Raw genomic sequence first — 16,110 nt, forward strand, 5'->3', positions numbered from 1 at the left:
AAACAATTTATAGTTTTATTCAAAATCAATATGCTCGGGTGTCACATTGTTTTTGTGTTATTTACATAAGGTACTTTGAAGTTTTTTGACTATAATTGTCCTTAGGACTTGTTTAAGAACGCCTTAAACCGAGGAGTAGGTAGTAAGCCAATGTAATTGTATTGGGGAAATATGAATTAAATAGGAAAACTATTGGGCAATACTTTCTAGCATTTTCCCTATATTTTGGTAGCCCCCGAGCATTTTGGGCCCATTGTGGCACCGGCTGCTTGGAGCTGCAGCTCGCCCATTGTCTTACGCTTTCGCCCATGTCTTTCGGATCGGCTCCTCCACTTTCCCGCCCATGCCGTGTCGCGATTAACATTTCAATTTAATTTTATTAAATCATCAAAAGCGTTTAATGTCGATTGCAACAAAGGCCCGTCGCATTATGCAAGTGCAAATGTAACGAAAACTCATTATGCGATCCATAGATTTTTACATAAACAACAAATATGCGCATAATTGAAGGCGCCCATTCAGATGTGCAGACGAGGTGGGGTTCACTCCAATCACACCAGTCCCATGGAGGTCAGTTCTCGGACGTATCGAATTACCCGTATCGGTCAAAATCCAACGATCGAGGCGCGGTCATTTCCAATTCCAGTTCCAGTTCCAGTTCACCATTGTGCCCGGTGGCCAGTTGCCAATTACTCGATCGGATCGATTGGCAATCGGATCGGATGGCGGCGTACTGTTCTCCAACTGAGCCCATAAATTTCATTTAGACCACTTTGCATTGACGCTCGAATTACGCAGTTTTCTGTGGTGCGTGGCCCGAACCTTGAGCGATTAGCCTGCGCTCCATTGACGGCCAAGTGGCACCACCAACTGCACTGCATCGGTAGCCCGGTGGGTGACCCACGCAGGTGGGGCTTGTTCTGTTCTAAGGTCGAACCACTCACGGACGACGAACGACACACAAATCCATTACATGTCCCAAAATTAACATGGAATTCATGTGTTGCCAGAGTCAAAGTCTAAACCGCCACTGAATAATGGCACTTTGGTTCTAATAATGGCACTTTGGTTCTAATAAAGGCACTTTGGTTCAATGATTTGGAATTAAACGCAATCTTGGTAATTAATATCGTATTTAATGGCTGTTGCTATGACTTTTTATTAAGCGTAAGCCTTCTACAAGCAAGTTTTTGCCTATTAGCTAAATAATATTTTTAAAAATTAACTCTTTAGTTCATAGGGAAAGAAAACCCTTTCTTTACCACATGACCGATTTATTTGAAAATCACACATGTCCAAGAGTATTTTCCTAAAAATTATATTAGTTTTCTTTTCATCCCACCGTTCTTCAATAGTGTTTGTATATTTCTATATAATATTCGAGCAATTGCTTTTAACAGAACTCAGTTTTAATTTTGAAGCTCTAGAATAAGAGTGAATCTTGTATCTTCGTCCCAGTTTTCCACCTCGTAGAAGAAAACTCCATTAAACTTCCATTTGCATAGCGTCGGTTCGTTTATTGCAATCTCGTTTCTCATTCTGCGAGTTCTACTCGAGTGCACAGGCTCGGATTAAATAAGAATTGAAACGGGGATTGTGAGTTGGGGATTTTAGAGTTTTATCGCGGTCAAACAGCCTTAAGATTAAGAAGACAAGAAACATAAATGAAAGGTCTCGAGAATGTGTGAGTGTAGATGAGGGGACACCGGATCCGGAACCCAAGAGCTGGGCGATCGGAATCCGCTGTCCGTGAATTCGTATGTACATATTTCGATAAATCGCTTTCATTTCCACTAATACTACAACTACTATCGACTATGATCAGCCCATGAGCTCCTATTAACTGGAGGCCACGTGGCAGGAGAAGTTGGTCGCGATGTGTCCATTATACGGTTGCGCAAGAGGTCGGCAATATTCGAGGGGATCATATCCATCCATCTGACTTAGTGGTAGCCCAGGGGCGAGAGGGCGGGCAGAGCGGGCAGGGCCAGCTTGGGCAGAGCAGGTCCGTAGGCGGGGGCCAAAGCGGGTCCGTATCCGTGGGCCAGAGCTGGGTAAGCGGGCGCCAGAGCCGGGCCATAGGCGGGCACCTTGGCCACCAGAGGAGCGGCATGGAGCAGCGGAGCCGGGGCCAGAACCTTGGCCACCGGAGCCACCGCCTTCACCACGGCTCCCTCGCGGCGCACCACTGCGTTGAATCCGTGCACGGGATCGGCGGTGTACTCCACAATGCGGCGGGTTCCATCGGCCTCAATCAGGGAATAGGCGCCCTGCACCACATCTCCGCTGCGGGTCTCCTGCTGGCTCTTCACGTCCCCAGTGGAGCCATCCTGGCAGGCAGAAAAAAAATGTTGGGTTAGCAAAGGGTGGTGATAGGTCCTTCCAAGGCACTCAATTAAATCTCTAAGGATTACCAGGAATTCCCGACTGTACATAGAACATTGTAAGTTCATTGCGTAACTATGAATGTTTTATGAAAGATCAGGATTAACCAAGAAGGCAAATGCCTGTTGCAACCTGCAACTTTAGTGTTGCAAATTCCAACTGGCTCAACCAATGTGTTGCGATTTAATAGTTCTAAGCTTCCATAAACACTTCATAAAAATGTCTCGCAAAATCAAAATTTGCATACCGGTTGCTCAATAAGCAATAAAATTCAGATGCAGATTTCGGAATTGCCATTGCTTTTTATGAGGTGTCTAATGGGCTATACTTCTGATGAAGCTGACTCACATGAACATCGTAGCTGAAGGTGTACTGGGGATTGGGATCGTAGGGCTCCGGACCCGCCACCTTGGCCACCAGAGGAGCAGCCACCTTGGCCAGCGCCGGGTACGATGGATAGCCGGGCAGTGCCAGGCCGGGACCAGGAACCACCACGGCGGAGGACACCGCCATCAGGGCGCTCAGGACGAGGATCAGTTTCTGTGCCATTCTGGACGGATTGCTTGGAGTTATGCGATGGAGTAGTGGAGAACTGGAGGTCTACTGCTGCTCGACTGACAAATGAACTCGATCTGCGGTTCTGTGGCGGCACGACAATTGCTTTTTATAGGCCTCCCATAGACGCGGGCCCAAAAAATCCGCCACAGCCTCCGCCGCCGCCTGCCACCAGATATTTATGCAAAAAGCGCAGCAAGACACAAAATAATAAACAACTAAAAAGTGCGCATGCGTGTGGAGTCTGTGGCGGCCTGTGCCCATGCGAAATACTCGCATCGATCGCGACAAATATAAAATAATTCATTTTTCGCTGCCCATGGCAATCAGAAGGGGCTGTACGGAGGAGGTGGAGGAACGGCCGGCCGAGCTGGAGGAGCAGCTGGAGGAGGGTGCTCTGCGGTTCACGCATGTCTGGGAGTCTGGGAGGACTGTGCCGGACCAAAGCAAACTGGTCCCACGCCGGCTGAATCGCCGTCGTTGTTGTCGTGACAAAAAAGTTCAATTCGAAAGCGAATTATTTGGGCCTAAGCCGGGTGGCCGGACGGATCAGGTGTGTGGTGGCCGCATGAGCACCAGTGCCTCCTATGTCTCCATGTCCCCATGTCTCGACTTTATGGCCACCAGATTGGGGCGAAGCTGCACACGCACCCAGCAGTCGATTGTTGAAAGGTGTGTTTGGGGCACAGCCTTCGAAACTGGCTGGCTGCTCTAAGCCGCGCCCACCCGAAAAATCTACGCCAGACGCATTTGGTACACTGAGGAAAAGCGAAAAAGTTCTAATGCGTATTTCAAAATGCAATGGTCAACTGAAAATGACAATAAAGCGAGGTGATTTTCAAATTTCTATTAAATGTGTTGAATATTGCATATGATAGGAGGAACAAATATGTTTCAAAAGATTTCAAGTTATGTATACAGATAACATATTGAATCTTATATATACTGTTCTAACTAATGGATAAACACTGAAGAAATTGAATCTTAGATATACTGTTCTAACTAATGGATAAACACTGAAGAACATTCAATTCGCTCATTTAGTTTTTCGAATGTCATGCACTATTTTTCCGAGTGTACTGATTTTGTTCTGTTTCGCCGCGCTGTTGCCATTGGGACAATTTTGGCCATTATCACTAATTTTCAACGCGTACCGCCGCTTGTTAGGCGTTGCTCTCGCTGCTGCAGTTGCTGCTGCAGTTGCAGTAACTGCTGCAGTTGCGGTCGGCGCCGGCAGCAACATCTATGGACATGCTCGGGTTGGGGTTTGCGTAATCCAAAAATTGCATCTCGTGCCGATTTTTACTTTCAATTAAGCTATTGAATAATTTGAGTGCGTGTTGGGCCAGCGAGTGAATGTATTCATTTGGAGTGGAGAGTTCTTTGGGCGTGGGACAGCTGCATGGGAGATATCCATCTAAGATTGCTGTCTTATGTAAGTGGAAAATGGCCTGCGGTATGGGTCAGATTTCTTCGGGAAAGTGGGCTTTTCCTGGTTACATTTTGTTACATTTAAAATTACAAAACAATTTTTACATGCCATCATGGCATGGAGTCACGAAAATGTTCACCAAGTAATTAGTTCCATTAAACACATAACCATTTCCATTTCTTGACCCCCCACCATTATGATGTAATTTAAAAGGTAACACACTGCGCAGATTCAAGTTCAAAATGACACTATTTGCATCTTAATGACACGCAAATTTTGATCTTGAAAAAATGTCCACTCAATATCTTGTTATTTGCAGTATTTTTTTAATTTAGTTCATTATCATTAACTAAGCAAGTATACTTTTTGGGCCTTGAGCTTGTCTGATCGACTGACTAATTAATAAAGTGTATAGGCGTAAATGTAAACTCGTTTCGGAATTTAGTGTACTTTTGATTAATTTTACTTATCCAACGGCTTGAGAAGCAGATACTTACAGTTTTTCCGTGACTATGAATCAAAGATGACGTCCATATCTTTGGCTTATTGAATTTATTATTTAACCATTACTGACTTTACAACGGACTAAGGAGCAGACAATAAGTTATGTAAAAGCTAGGTTACAAGCAGTGTTCAAAGCTGTAGAAGATTGGGCAGTTAGCCCAAGAGTGGAGCAGCCACCGGAGCCACCAAAGGGCGAGCAGCCACCGGAACGGGTCCTCGCTGCACCACCGCATTGAAACCGTTGATGGGATCGGCGGTGTAGAAGACGGTGCGCAGGGAACCATCGGCATCCACCACCGAGTAGGAGCCCTTGACCACATCTCCATCCCGCACCTCCTGCTGGCTCTTGCTGTCGCCGGTGAGGGCATCCTGTACATTGTAGGCGAAGGCGTACTGCGGATGCGGATCCACCTCCGTGTTGAGAGGCACTCCCACTGGAACAGCGGCTGGGAGCAGGGCGCACTCGATAGCGGCGATCAGGGCGCAGCAGATAAGGGTGATCTAGGGTGCATCGGTTGGTATATGAACAAGAAACACACTTGTGAAGATCCTTCGATCCAAGTGATGGCCTTTACCAGGACTCCCCTAACTCACCTTGATCAGGGCCATGACTAGATTTGCTGGTGGATAGTGGATAGTATTCAATGGTGCTTTGTGCTTGACAATGCTGTCGGAACTGTCTTGGGTTGCCATTGGATCGGGGTTATAAAGGGCCTCCACATTTCCGCGATAGCATGCGCCGTGTGGCAACCGCTGCCAAAAGCGATTCCATTTGCTGACGTAATGGCCCGTTTTTGTGCCTGGTCCACCTGCAAAAGGTTTCCCCAATGGACGTGCCAGCAAATAGCCCAGCTTGCACAATTCTCCCCTCCACCAAAGCGCCTCCAATATGAATTGTGATAACCGTAAATATAGTTGGCACTACGTGATCAGAATTTAAATCGGGGGCCTTAACGCGAAACTCGGGACCTACCCCAATGTGCATCTACGCAGGGGAATCTAGAGCATTCCTAGCATTCATCTTTTGATATATAAATGTAAGTTAAACAAGATAGAATGCTATAGTCGAGTTCCCCGACTATCTGATAATCGTTACTCAGCTAGTGGAAGTGCAAACGAGAAATTTCAAAATTTGATACACGGTAGCAATTGGGGAAAAATATACAAAAAATTAAAAATTTTTTAAAAGTGTGGGAGTGACAGTTTTGGGCGGTTTGTGGGCGTGGCAACATTTAGAGGTATTCCACTTCAAAATCCGATTAAGATAAGTTGAGTTATGGAGTTTAGAAATTCAGCCTTGGGCATTTTTTAAGTTTGTTGAATTTCTCATCATCATAACATCAAAAAAATTACAAAAAATTAAAAAAAAAATAAATTTCTAAATTTGAATGCAGATATTTAGAGAATTGCGTCAGAAACATTTAGAGGTATTCCACTTCAAAATCCGATTAAGATAAGTTGAGTTATGGAGCTTAGAAATTCAGCCTTGGGACATTTTTTAAGTTTGTTGCATTTCTCATCATCATAACATCAAAAAAAATACAAAAAATTAAAAAAAAAAAAACTTTTTAAATTTGAATGCAGATATTTAGAGAATTGCGTCAGAAACATTTAGAGGTATTCCACTTCAAAATCCGATAAGGATAAGTTGAGTTATGGAGTTCAGAAATTCCGCCTTGGGACATTTTTTAAGTTTGTTGCATTTCTCATCATCATAACATCAAAAAAATTACAAAAAATTAAAAAAAAAAAAAAATTTTAAATTTGAATGCAGATATTTAGAGAATTGCGTCAGAAACATTTAGAGGTATTCCACTTCAAAATCCGATTAAGATAAGTTGAGTTATGGGGTTTAGAAATTCAGCCTTGGGCATTTTTTAAGTTTGTTGAATTTCTCATCATCAAACATCAAAAAAATTACAAAAAAATTACAAAAAATTAAAAAAAAAAAAAATTTCTAAAGTTGAATGCAGATATTTAGAGAATTGCGTCAGAAACATTTAGAGGTATTCCACTTCAAAATCCGATTAAGATAAGTTGAGTTATGGAGTTCAGAAATTCAGCCTTGGGACATTTTTTAAGTTTGTTGCATTTCTCGTCATCATAACATCAAAAAAAATACAAAAAATTAAAAAAAAAAGGTGTTAAATTTGAATGCAGATATTTCGAGAATTACACCAGAAATATTTGGAGTTTAGAACTTCAGCCTTGGGACATTTTTTAATTTTTTTCGTAATTTTTCTGATGTATAAGGGGTATAAAAAGGTTTCTGGAATTCTATGATTATACCAAATAAGGTGAGCTAAAATCAATCTTTTGCATCGAAATCTAAGAACAACATTCAATCTTTTTTTGTACCGAAACTTTTATTCAGTAGATGCAGTTACTAATTCACTAAGTGGCGAATAGCCGTTCCCCAGATCCCCAGAACGGTATCCGTAAACGTAGTCTATGTTGGCGATCCTTCGATCGGAAATTGGGAATGTGGGTCAACAGCGGGGTGGCAACAGCACGCACGTCCTTGTGTTTCGGGTTTTGACTGACAGAAAAGTGGGTAAATGCATTAGAACTATTTAACAACGGTCCTACAACTAGGCCATGGAGTTTGTCATCGCTCGGTCCGCTGGCTCATCGCCTAATGGTATCCACCCAGACTCAGACCAGGCGCCGAGGCGTATCCAATCTTGGTGATGGCGGGAACGGCGGCGACGGCCAGAGCTGGCTTGGCAATGGCCACCGCGGCCACGCCCTTCTTCTCCACGACGGCATTGAATCCGTTGATCTTGTCGGCGGTGTAGGTGACCTTGCGAATGGTGCCATCGGGTTCGGCCAGGGAGTAGCTGCCGTGAACGACTCCGTTGACCAGGGTCTCCTCCTGCTGCTTGGAGTCGCCGGTGTGATGATCGGTTACTCCGTACGAGAAGCTGTACTGCGGATTGGGATCGTAGGGCTCGGCAACAGCCACTTTGGCCACGGCAACGGGGGCGGCCAGGACCTTAGGAGCATAAGAGATGGCAGGAGCGGCATACGAGATGGCAGGAGCAGCCAGGAGCTTGGGAGCGGCATAGGAAATGGCTGGTGCAGCTAGCAGCTTAGGAGCCGCATAGGTGAGTCCAGGAGCCGACAGTCCATAGGGATCAATGGGAATGGCCACCACAGCGGACAGGATCAGTGCCAAAACGAACAGAGTCTGGCGAGGAATTCCATGATCAGTAGAGCCAACTAAAGGCGGCAATCCTTTGGCCAACTCACCTGGGCAATCATGGCGAAGGATGTGTGAATGAGGGAGCTCTGGTTTGGATGTGTCTGCACTGCGAGAACTCAGCTCAAATGTGAGATGCATTTTCCGCCTGGTCTTCAGTTTTATATTCGAAACTGGCGGCAGCTGCCAGCGGAAAAAAAACTGGACAATCTAATGGGCAGAGTGACAATTGCGTCTCATTTGGTGGCTGCCCGATCTCGATCTCGATCTCGATCTTGCACCCCAGACCTCATAGCTGATGGCGGATTTCGTGTTTCTGGTGCGGATTTCATCATTGGTGCTGGCTTTTCTCAATGGAATAGCTGCTGCCGCTGGCGAGGCACACCACTCACCAAAGTCCATTTGGGTCCGTTCAAGAGCGCTGCTCCAAGATACCCAGCTATCCAGCTACCACCAACACCAGACTCGTTTTCCGCTGACTCGTTGGCCGATCTGGTTTCATTTTTTCGCCGTTTTTCGGCACATTCTCAGGTTCTCCAGCCGAAATTTGTCTGATGTAATAAGTGCCTCATATTGTGGCAGTGTTTACTGGTTATTTTTGGTACCCTTTCAAGAAAATCCCTTTATATCATAGGGTTATACGAACTAACATAGTTTCTTGATTAAGATTTTGTTGTTGACATAATTTATTCTTAAATTATGTATAATATTTCTTAAGCTGGTATGTTTTATTTTTTAATAGTATCTTCTTTAATTTTATTTACATTACAATTGGATGTGTAAACATAATTGAATAAGTAAATTGAATGCCTTCTGTTTAGTTATGCCGATTATTACTCACCCGCGATGCTTACGTGACTAACGATAATCTGCAAAGTAACATCCAAGTCCAAAGTGCCCACTTGCAGGGTATCAAAACAAGATCAATCGTTTGCTGCCACTCGTTTAATTAGAAAACGAAAATGGCAAGTTTCGGCGACTTGGTGGAGGGAATGGGCGGATCACAGGCGCAATTACGCACTCGCACACGCATAAGCCCCTCGCCGATCCGATTTCCACCTGGCCAGCTGAACCAGCGCCCACATTGCTGAGCCGGTCACTTAGCCACCATAATTGCCTCGATCGGGCCAAAAGGCATTTAGCCGGCATTTGGAAGCTCTAACCGCGGCGACCTTGCTCACAATTGGCAGCTAAGTGGCAGCGGCTAGTATTTCATCCACTTTTAATTAATTCGCATCTCAGAGCTGAGTCAAGCGATTGGGCAAGGAACTGCTTAAATGGCAGTGGAGCATTCCATTCGCTTTGGCCAAATTGGACGACTGTATATCCATGCTGGTTTCCGGTGGCGACAATCTACGCCGACAACCGTTAGTCAGCTCCCCCAACCCGACGAGTAATCCCGCCATCTGGTGCCAACTTTTGGGTCTCTCAGCGACTCTCCGAGGTGAATCCGCAGCCAACGAGTCGCAAGGTCGTTGGTTGCATTTTGGAAAAGAGTCACGAACTCAAAACCAGCCACCAGTTACAGCACGAAATCGATGGGGAATCTTTGATCAACCAATGAGTTAGGCAAATTCCAAAAGACTGGTGCTTCTTGTTAAATATTTGTTGGGAAAACACATAAAAATTAAGATATCACAAGGAGTGTTATCTAAAAATCTATAGGAGGTAAACTTAAACCGTATTTATTTCAATGTAACAAAATATTTTATATACCAAATGTTGAACTTTTTTAAGACTTCTCTCAATATAAATATATGGGAATTACATAGCAGTCTAATCGATAGTACTGGGCCACATTGACCCAGTTTCACCTCGTTGAGTGAAACCGAACCCCTGGTAAAAACCTTATTATGTACAAGATGTAGCTCATTAGCATAAGTAATTGATACCCAATAAAGTGTGTAAGAAACTTTCCAATTTATTGGACACAACCAACCCAAGTAAAACATCAAATTCAGGATCATTACAATCTTAAGATACCTTTTTCTGTCAAAGATATATTAATATTATATTTCTGAGTTTGAACCCTTGTCAACCCGCCATCATTATGCTATTTTAATTGTAAGTTTCGCGCTTTGAGTGTGAAGGAAAATTAAAAGCACTGCCATTGGATGGAACCTGCATGGCAATTACCGAAAACTACTGCTCCGAAATATAATCAAATCGCATTCACTTTCGATCCGCACAAGGCAAAAACAGTGGCAAATAAAAATGAAAACTTGGTGTAGCCACCGCAAGACGACAGAAAATTGGAGTACGTGCTGCGAATTTGGATCAAAATGCGAGACGCAGACGTAGCCAAATGCTGGGTAGGAAGAGACCCCAAAAAGCGATGGTGGTGATGATGCGGGGGGCAAGGAGCTTGGACAATGGGCTACCATACGCAATTGGTACGCAGTTCCCTCCACGGAGCACCGCATGCAAATTTCGCGAACGCATCTGGGTATAAAAGTCGTGGTTTTTTTGTCAAAGGTATGTCAGTTCATTTTCGATAACCGACGGTGACAATCGCACTAAACCCCACCCAAGCCTTACAATGAATCCTCTGACGGTAAGTGATGGTGATGGCTTCGGTGACACCTTCAGGCCAGGAGACTAACCTGGACTCCATGGATCTTCCTCACAGGTTGTTGCAGTCCTCTCCTCGATGGCCCTCTCGGCTCAGGCTGGTCTGGTTGGCGCTCCTCTGGCCGCCGCCCCTCTGGGTGCTCCTCTGGGTGCTCGTCTGGCCTACTCCGCCCCTCTGGGAGCTGCTCCCTACTTCGCACCTGCGGCGTACTCCGCCCCTCTGGGCTACGCGGCTCCTTTGGGATACAACGCCCCTCTGTTGGCGGGACCTGCTCCTCTGGTGTCCAAGACCTACGCTGCCGCTCCATTCGCCGCTCCCTTCGCCGCTCCCATCGCTGCTCCAGTTGCCCCAGTTGCTGCTCGCCTGGCTGCCCCAGTCGCCGCTCCTCTTGCTGCCCCACTTGCTCCAGTTGCTGCTCCTCTGGCTGCTCCAGTTGCCGCGCCCGTGGCTGCTCCAGTTGCTGCTCCCATCGCCACCGAGATCGTGGATGCCCACCCGCAGTACAAGTTCGCCTACGATGTCCAGGATACGCTGACTGGTGACTCCAAGACTCAGGAGGAGACTCGTGATGGTGATGTCGTTCGCGGATCCTACTCTCTGATCGAGCCCGATGGTTCCCGTCGCATTGTCAGCTACTACGCCGACTCCATCAACGGATTCAACGCGGTGGTGCAGAAGGATGTGCCCGTTGCTCTGGCCCCAGTGGCTCCAGTTCTGGCCAAGACCGTGGCTGCTCCTGTGGCTCCAGTGGTGGCTGCTGCCCCCGCTCCAGTCTTCGCCAAGACCCTGGCCGCTCCCATCGTCGCCTAAGGAAAAGGAGGAGGAGTAGGAGTCGTAAAGGAAGGATTGACCGCAATTCGACAAAGGACTTTCATCTGTACATATTCGATTAATCATTGTCGAGCTATTAAATAACTTTCATCGCAAAAACCCAAAATTAAAGAAATTCTGAAAACAAATGATTGCATTTTTTGTTCAAAAACACATCCTGGATTACGCATAACAAAATAAGGCCATATCCTATAGAGGCTTATTATAATTATATTAGTATTTTAGAACTAATATTTATGGGTATCTTTATACTTTATAGTTTAAGGATTTCACCTAAAATTGTGTGTTCTTTTTAGGGAAGTGGATGAGGAGTTCTGGAAGCTATCGCCCCATGAGAACGTGGCGCGGATGCGTCTAAAATTGGAGCCCCAATTATATCCAAACAAACATGAAAATGCCGCCAATCTGCGCGACAATGCGACCAGTGCCTACGACACCAAGTAAGACCAATAAGTCCCAAGTAGATTTCCTAATCTTATTTTCAATAATCTTGATCTCAGGGAAATCTCGGAATTTGACTCCACCATCAAGAATGCCGTGGTGCGCGATTTCCTGGCCGACGACGAAAGTTCCCAACTGGAGGAGGAACTGCGTCAACTGATCGACACGCAAGCGCAACAGGATGTGGCGCTGGAGAAGCTAGTCATGTCACAGGACTGTGAGCTGATCACCCTGATGACCAAGGTGAAGGGACGCATAGAGGTTAACCAGAGTGTGTTCACCTTTGTGGACTTGAGTCCGCCAACGGAGGATGGTTCCAAATACGACTTCAGGTTCTCCACCAACAAGATACGTGAGGTTCATCTGCGAAAGTACAATTTGCGCAGGAGTGCTCTGGAAATCTTCCTGGTGGATCAGACCAGCTACTTCCTCAACTTTACAACAAAGGTGAGTTTTTTCGTAAAACAAATTTGGTATAGATTACAAATTTGGTTGTTTCATTTAAGACTCGAAATAAAGTTTTCACGAAAATCGTGGGTCTACCGCTTCCAAACATCCTCTACGGCTCGGGAAGATCGCCGGCTGAGCTGCTGAGGGCCTCAGGACTCACCCAAAGATGGATCAACCGCGAGATTTCCAACTTTGAATACTTGATGTACCTGAACACTATCGCAGGTAAGCAAATAACACCTAATTATTACTTTTAATTTATCAAACTAACGTATTTCACACTACCAGGCCGATCCTACAATGATCTAAGCCAATACCCCGTCTTCCCCTGGATCCTTGCTGATTACACCAGTGACGTGCTGGATCTAACCGATCCAAAATCATTCCGTGACCTTTCCAAACCCATTGGATGCGTAAGTATTACTGACCTTGAAATGAGATGATCACTTACACGATAAACTCCTTGCGCCCACAGATAAACCCGAAAAACGAGGCCGAAGTACGCGGTAAATATGACTCATTCGAGGATCCGTCTGGTGCCATACCCAAGTTCCACTATGGAACCCACTACTCCAACTCGGCCGGCGTGCTCCACTATTTGCTTCGCGTGGAACCGTTTACCTCGCTGCACATTGAACTGCAGAGCGGTCGTTTCGATGTGGCCGATCGGCAGTTCCACTCGATACCTCAGACGTGGAAGCTGCTAATGGACAATCCGAATGACGTGAAGGAGCTGATCCCCGAGTTCTTTTACTTCCCTGAGTTCCTCAAGAACATGAATAAGTAATGCATACGGTTATACCTTTAACTCAGTAGGCCTAATTGTATTCTATGTGCAGATTTGACTTGGGCCACTTACAAATAACCAAAGAAAAGGTGGACGATGTCATACTGCCAGCTTGGGCCACCACACCGGAGGAGTTCATCGCTATACACCGACGGGCTTTGGAATCGGAGTATGTTAGCCAGCACCTGCACCACTGGATTGACCTGATCTTTGGGTACAAGCAGAAGGGACCCAAGGCAGCGGAGGCTCTTAACGTTTTCTACTACTGCTCCTATGAAGGCGCTGTGGATTTGGACAAAATCACCAACCCTGTAGAACGGGAGGCGGTTGAAGGTGGATGCAATGAAGACTTTTATAATACATTTATTCATACCTATTCATCTTCTTAGGAATGATTAATAACTTTGGCCAAGTGCCATCTCAGCTGCTGCGGGAGCCACATCCACGACGCCTTACCCAGGATGAGACAGCTATCAAGCTCTTACGTGCTGAGCTCCGAAGGCCGGATCTCACACAGTTTCTGGACAAGGTGGTGCAGTACTACTGCGAGCTGTCAACGCCCAAGGACCCCATTGTGTACCTAAGTCCACCGCGAAGTCCTCCGAGATCCTTCCTGCAGCTGAGTCCCGATGTTCTAGTCAGCATTTCCAAGTCCACCATACTGGGCTGTAATTCCTGGCTATCCTTTGATAAGGATCAGGGATTCCTGCTGGAAATCGATGCCACAACGGCTAATCTAAAGTAGGCGAATGTTTAATATTTTGCAATTCAGTCATATTAATGTACCTTTTTTTGAAGGAACCGCAAGCGGATCTTTGGACCCTTCCACTCGTCACAGCAACCGCATTCACAGCTCTTTGCAGTGAGCACGGATGGCAAGCTGCTCTATGCCGGTGGAATCTGGGATAACTCCTTAAGGGTGTATAATCTGAACAAGGGCAAGGCGGTGGCTTCGGTGACCCGCCACCTGGACATCATCACCTGCATAGCACTGGACAATTGTGGCTCGTACTTGGTTACCGGTTCCCGCGATTGCACCAGTATTGTGTGGAGCATCCAAACAAATCAGCAGGGTGGCGGATCCACTAACAACATTCCAGTTCATGCGCTGACGGGTCAGTCGCACCTACAGGCCATCACCCAGCTGAATACCCAGAATAGCTATTCACCCAAGCCCTTGACGGTGCTCTATGGTCACGACGATGCCATTTCCAGTGTAGCCATCTACACGGAACTGGATCTGGTGGTCTCTGGATCCCTGGTAAGGACTAATAGCCAACTCTAGGAATCCTTATGAAACTACTACCTATTTTTTTTGCTTTTCAGGATGGAACAGTTAACGTTTATACGCTTCAGGAAGGTCAATTTGTTAGAACACTTAAGCCCATAGGATGCACTGAGTCCTGTGTACAAATCTCTTTCGTAACCCTTTCCTATCATGGTAAGTTGATAATTTTTCCTTCTGGAATAGAATATAGAATAAGTAGTCTTTATTATCGTGCAACATAAAACAAATCCTACAGTTTGAGAGTCGTTGATTTATTGATTTGGCCCAAAAGTATGCACCACAATTTATGTATTGTAGTTCCATTTATTTATTGGACTATGTAGTAACAATTGGGCGTTCACAAAAAATTACTTCACCAATTCATGCCGCTCTTCAGCTTTATCAACTGAATTGATACTTGAGATACTACCAGTTCTTGCCTCAGCCCAAAGTTTAATTCCTTCCAATATGTATTTATATAGAACAACCGCCAATGGTGATTTACTAAATAAATTCCTAACTTCATACAGCAGAGCTCTTTCTGCGAAATATTTTAATCAATTATAACTATTCGATTCCTCTGAACAAAACTCTATTGACTCAGTAAAGAAATACTGATAAGAGAATTGACATGGGCTAACTTCTAATTGATAAACGCAGTGAATTGGAGCTTGGTCGGTTGACTCATAAGATGGCTGGCTTTCTGTGCCCACATTTGACCACCTGGAACCCACAATCTCAGTCAATCAGCCCTCTTTCCTGTCCACTCGTGGTGTCCGTAATCTTCCGATGAGGCGGTGGATACCTCACGTGCTACTGCGTAGCATTCCCATTATGTTTGAAGAGGGCAATCAAACAATTTAATCAGCCCTCCTATCGCCAATTGCCACATAAGTGCGGCGACGAGAATCACGTGATTGTGTGGCCATGTGCCTCGCCTCGCTGCTCCCTCCTCCGACTGGCCATATCATAATGATGTTGGAAATCGTCCGACTTTGTCCCATGCACTGCTCGCTCTATCTTATCGCGCGTTGCATTTGAGGCGACAGGGCTTAATCCAAATAAAAGCGTGTCTAACCCAGCGAGATCGTAAAGTATACAGACCCCAGCAAGGTTAAGATTTTGTCCCTCTTGTTGGCAAGCTGAAAATGTATGCCTCGGAATTCCCCATCTTCCCTCGTGGCAACACTGTCAAGGTGTTATAGCCATGAAATAAAAATAATAAAAATCTGGGTTTTTTGATTTTGCACAAAAAACTATCACTATCACTATATGTACGTGCCCGATAAAGAAATATCATAAATCAGTATACTTTCGACTATATTACGACAATGATTCATTGGCCGTAATTAACATACTTATGATTATTGCTCTATAATGGCGATGATTTTCGGAAACGATTTCACAAATCACATTTCGCTTAGCACGAGTTTGTACAGGGTCATTCGAATCAAAAGGCTAAATATTTCCGTTAAATTTTAGTACGTTTTCTTATTTGTATATTAATTCCTAAAAGTTAAATCCCTGCTTTTTGGGTTAATATAATATGGGATTACATTAGAACGCGTGTTTAAAAACGAGCAAAACACGTTTTTAAATATCAAAGTAAACGTGTAATGCCATTACTCGCAATTCAACGCTCTGAAAATTAATATAAACTGGCTGCCTGCACTTAACTTTCATT

The 16,110-nt window shown here is 45.2% G+C and overlaps 5 protein-coding genes across 6 annotated transcripts in view; 2 read left to right on the plus strand and 3 right to left on the minus strand.

Moving 5' to 3' along the window:
- The window catches only part of LOC6543713 (neurobeachin-like protein 1), a 31,759-nt gene that overhangs the window by 12,452 nt on the left and 3,197 nt on the right, over positions 1-16,110 (plus strand). For both annotated transcript variants that reach the window (XM_026977544.1, XM_001971820.3), the window contains 9 exons: positions 11,778-11,921; positions 11,982-12,369; positions 12,429-12,597; positions 12,661-12,785; positions 12,848-13,155; positions 13,212-13,492; positions 13,549-13,900; positions 13,958-14,420; positions 14,486-14,600. In XM_026977544.1, the coding sequence (XP_026833345.1) occupies positions 11,778-11,921; positions 11,982-12,369; positions 12,429-12,597; positions 12,661-12,785; positions 12,848-13,155; positions 13,212-13,492; positions 13,549-13,900; positions 13,958-14,420; positions 14,486-14,600 (2,345 nt within the window). The remainder of the gene's footprint in view (positions 1-11,777; positions 11,922-11,981; positions 12,370-12,428; positions 12,598-12,660; positions 12,786-12,847; positions 13,156-13,211; positions 13,493-13,548; positions 13,901-13,957; positions 14,421-14,485; positions 14,601-16,110) is intronic.
- Positions 1,597-3,018, minus strand: LOC6543716 (larval cuticle protein A2B). Its single transcript, XM_001971823.3, has 2 exons — positions 2,734-3,018; positions 1,597-2,330 (listed from the first exon to the last, which is right to left on the minus strand). Exons 1-2 carry the CDS (start codon positions 2,932-2,934, stop codon positions 1,944-1,946), a joined length of 588 nt encoding a protein of 195 aa, XP_001971859.1. The 5' UTR covers positions 2,935-3,018; the 3' UTR covers positions 1,597-1,943.
- Positions 4,908-5,576, minus strand: LOC6543717 (larval cuticle protein A2B). Its single transcript, XM_001971824.3, has 2 exons — positions 5,471-5,576; positions 4,908-5,377 (listed from the first exon to the last, which is right to left on the minus strand). Exons 1-2 carry the CDS (start codon positions 5,567-5,569, stop codon positions 5,030-5,032), a joined length of 447 nt encoding a protein of 148 aa, XP_001971860.3. The 5' UTR covers positions 5,570-5,576; the 3' UTR covers positions 4,908-5,029.
- LOC6543718 (larval cuticle protein A2B) lies at positions 7,231-8,211 on the minus strand. Its single transcript, XM_001971825.3, has 2 exons — positions 8,129-8,211; positions 7,231-8,066 (listed from the first exon to the last, which is right to left on the minus strand). Exons 1-2 carry the CDS (start codon positions 8,138-8,140, stop codon positions 7,512-7,514), a joined length of 567 nt encoding a protein of 188 aa, XP_001971861.1. The 5' UTR covers positions 8,141-8,211; the 3' UTR covers positions 7,231-7,511.
- Positions 10,529-11,610, plus strand: LOC6543719 (larval cuticle protein A3A). Its single transcript, XM_001971826.3, has 2 exons — positions 10,529-10,632; positions 10,708-11,610. Exons 1-2 carry the CDS (start codon positions 10,618-10,620, stop codon positions 11,458-11,460), a joined length of 768 nt encoding a protein of 255 aa, XP_001971862.1. The 5' UTR covers positions 10,529-10,617; the 3' UTR covers positions 11,461-11,610.

This window comes from Drosophila erecta, unplaced genomic scaffold (assembly GCF_003286155.1).
Source record: "Drosophila erecta strain 14021-0224.00,06,07 unplaced genomic scaffold, DereRS2 tig00000021-arrow-pilon, whole genome shotgun sequence".
NCBI lineage: Eukaryota > Metazoa > Arthropoda > Insecta > Diptera > Drosophilidae > Drosophila > Drosophila erecta.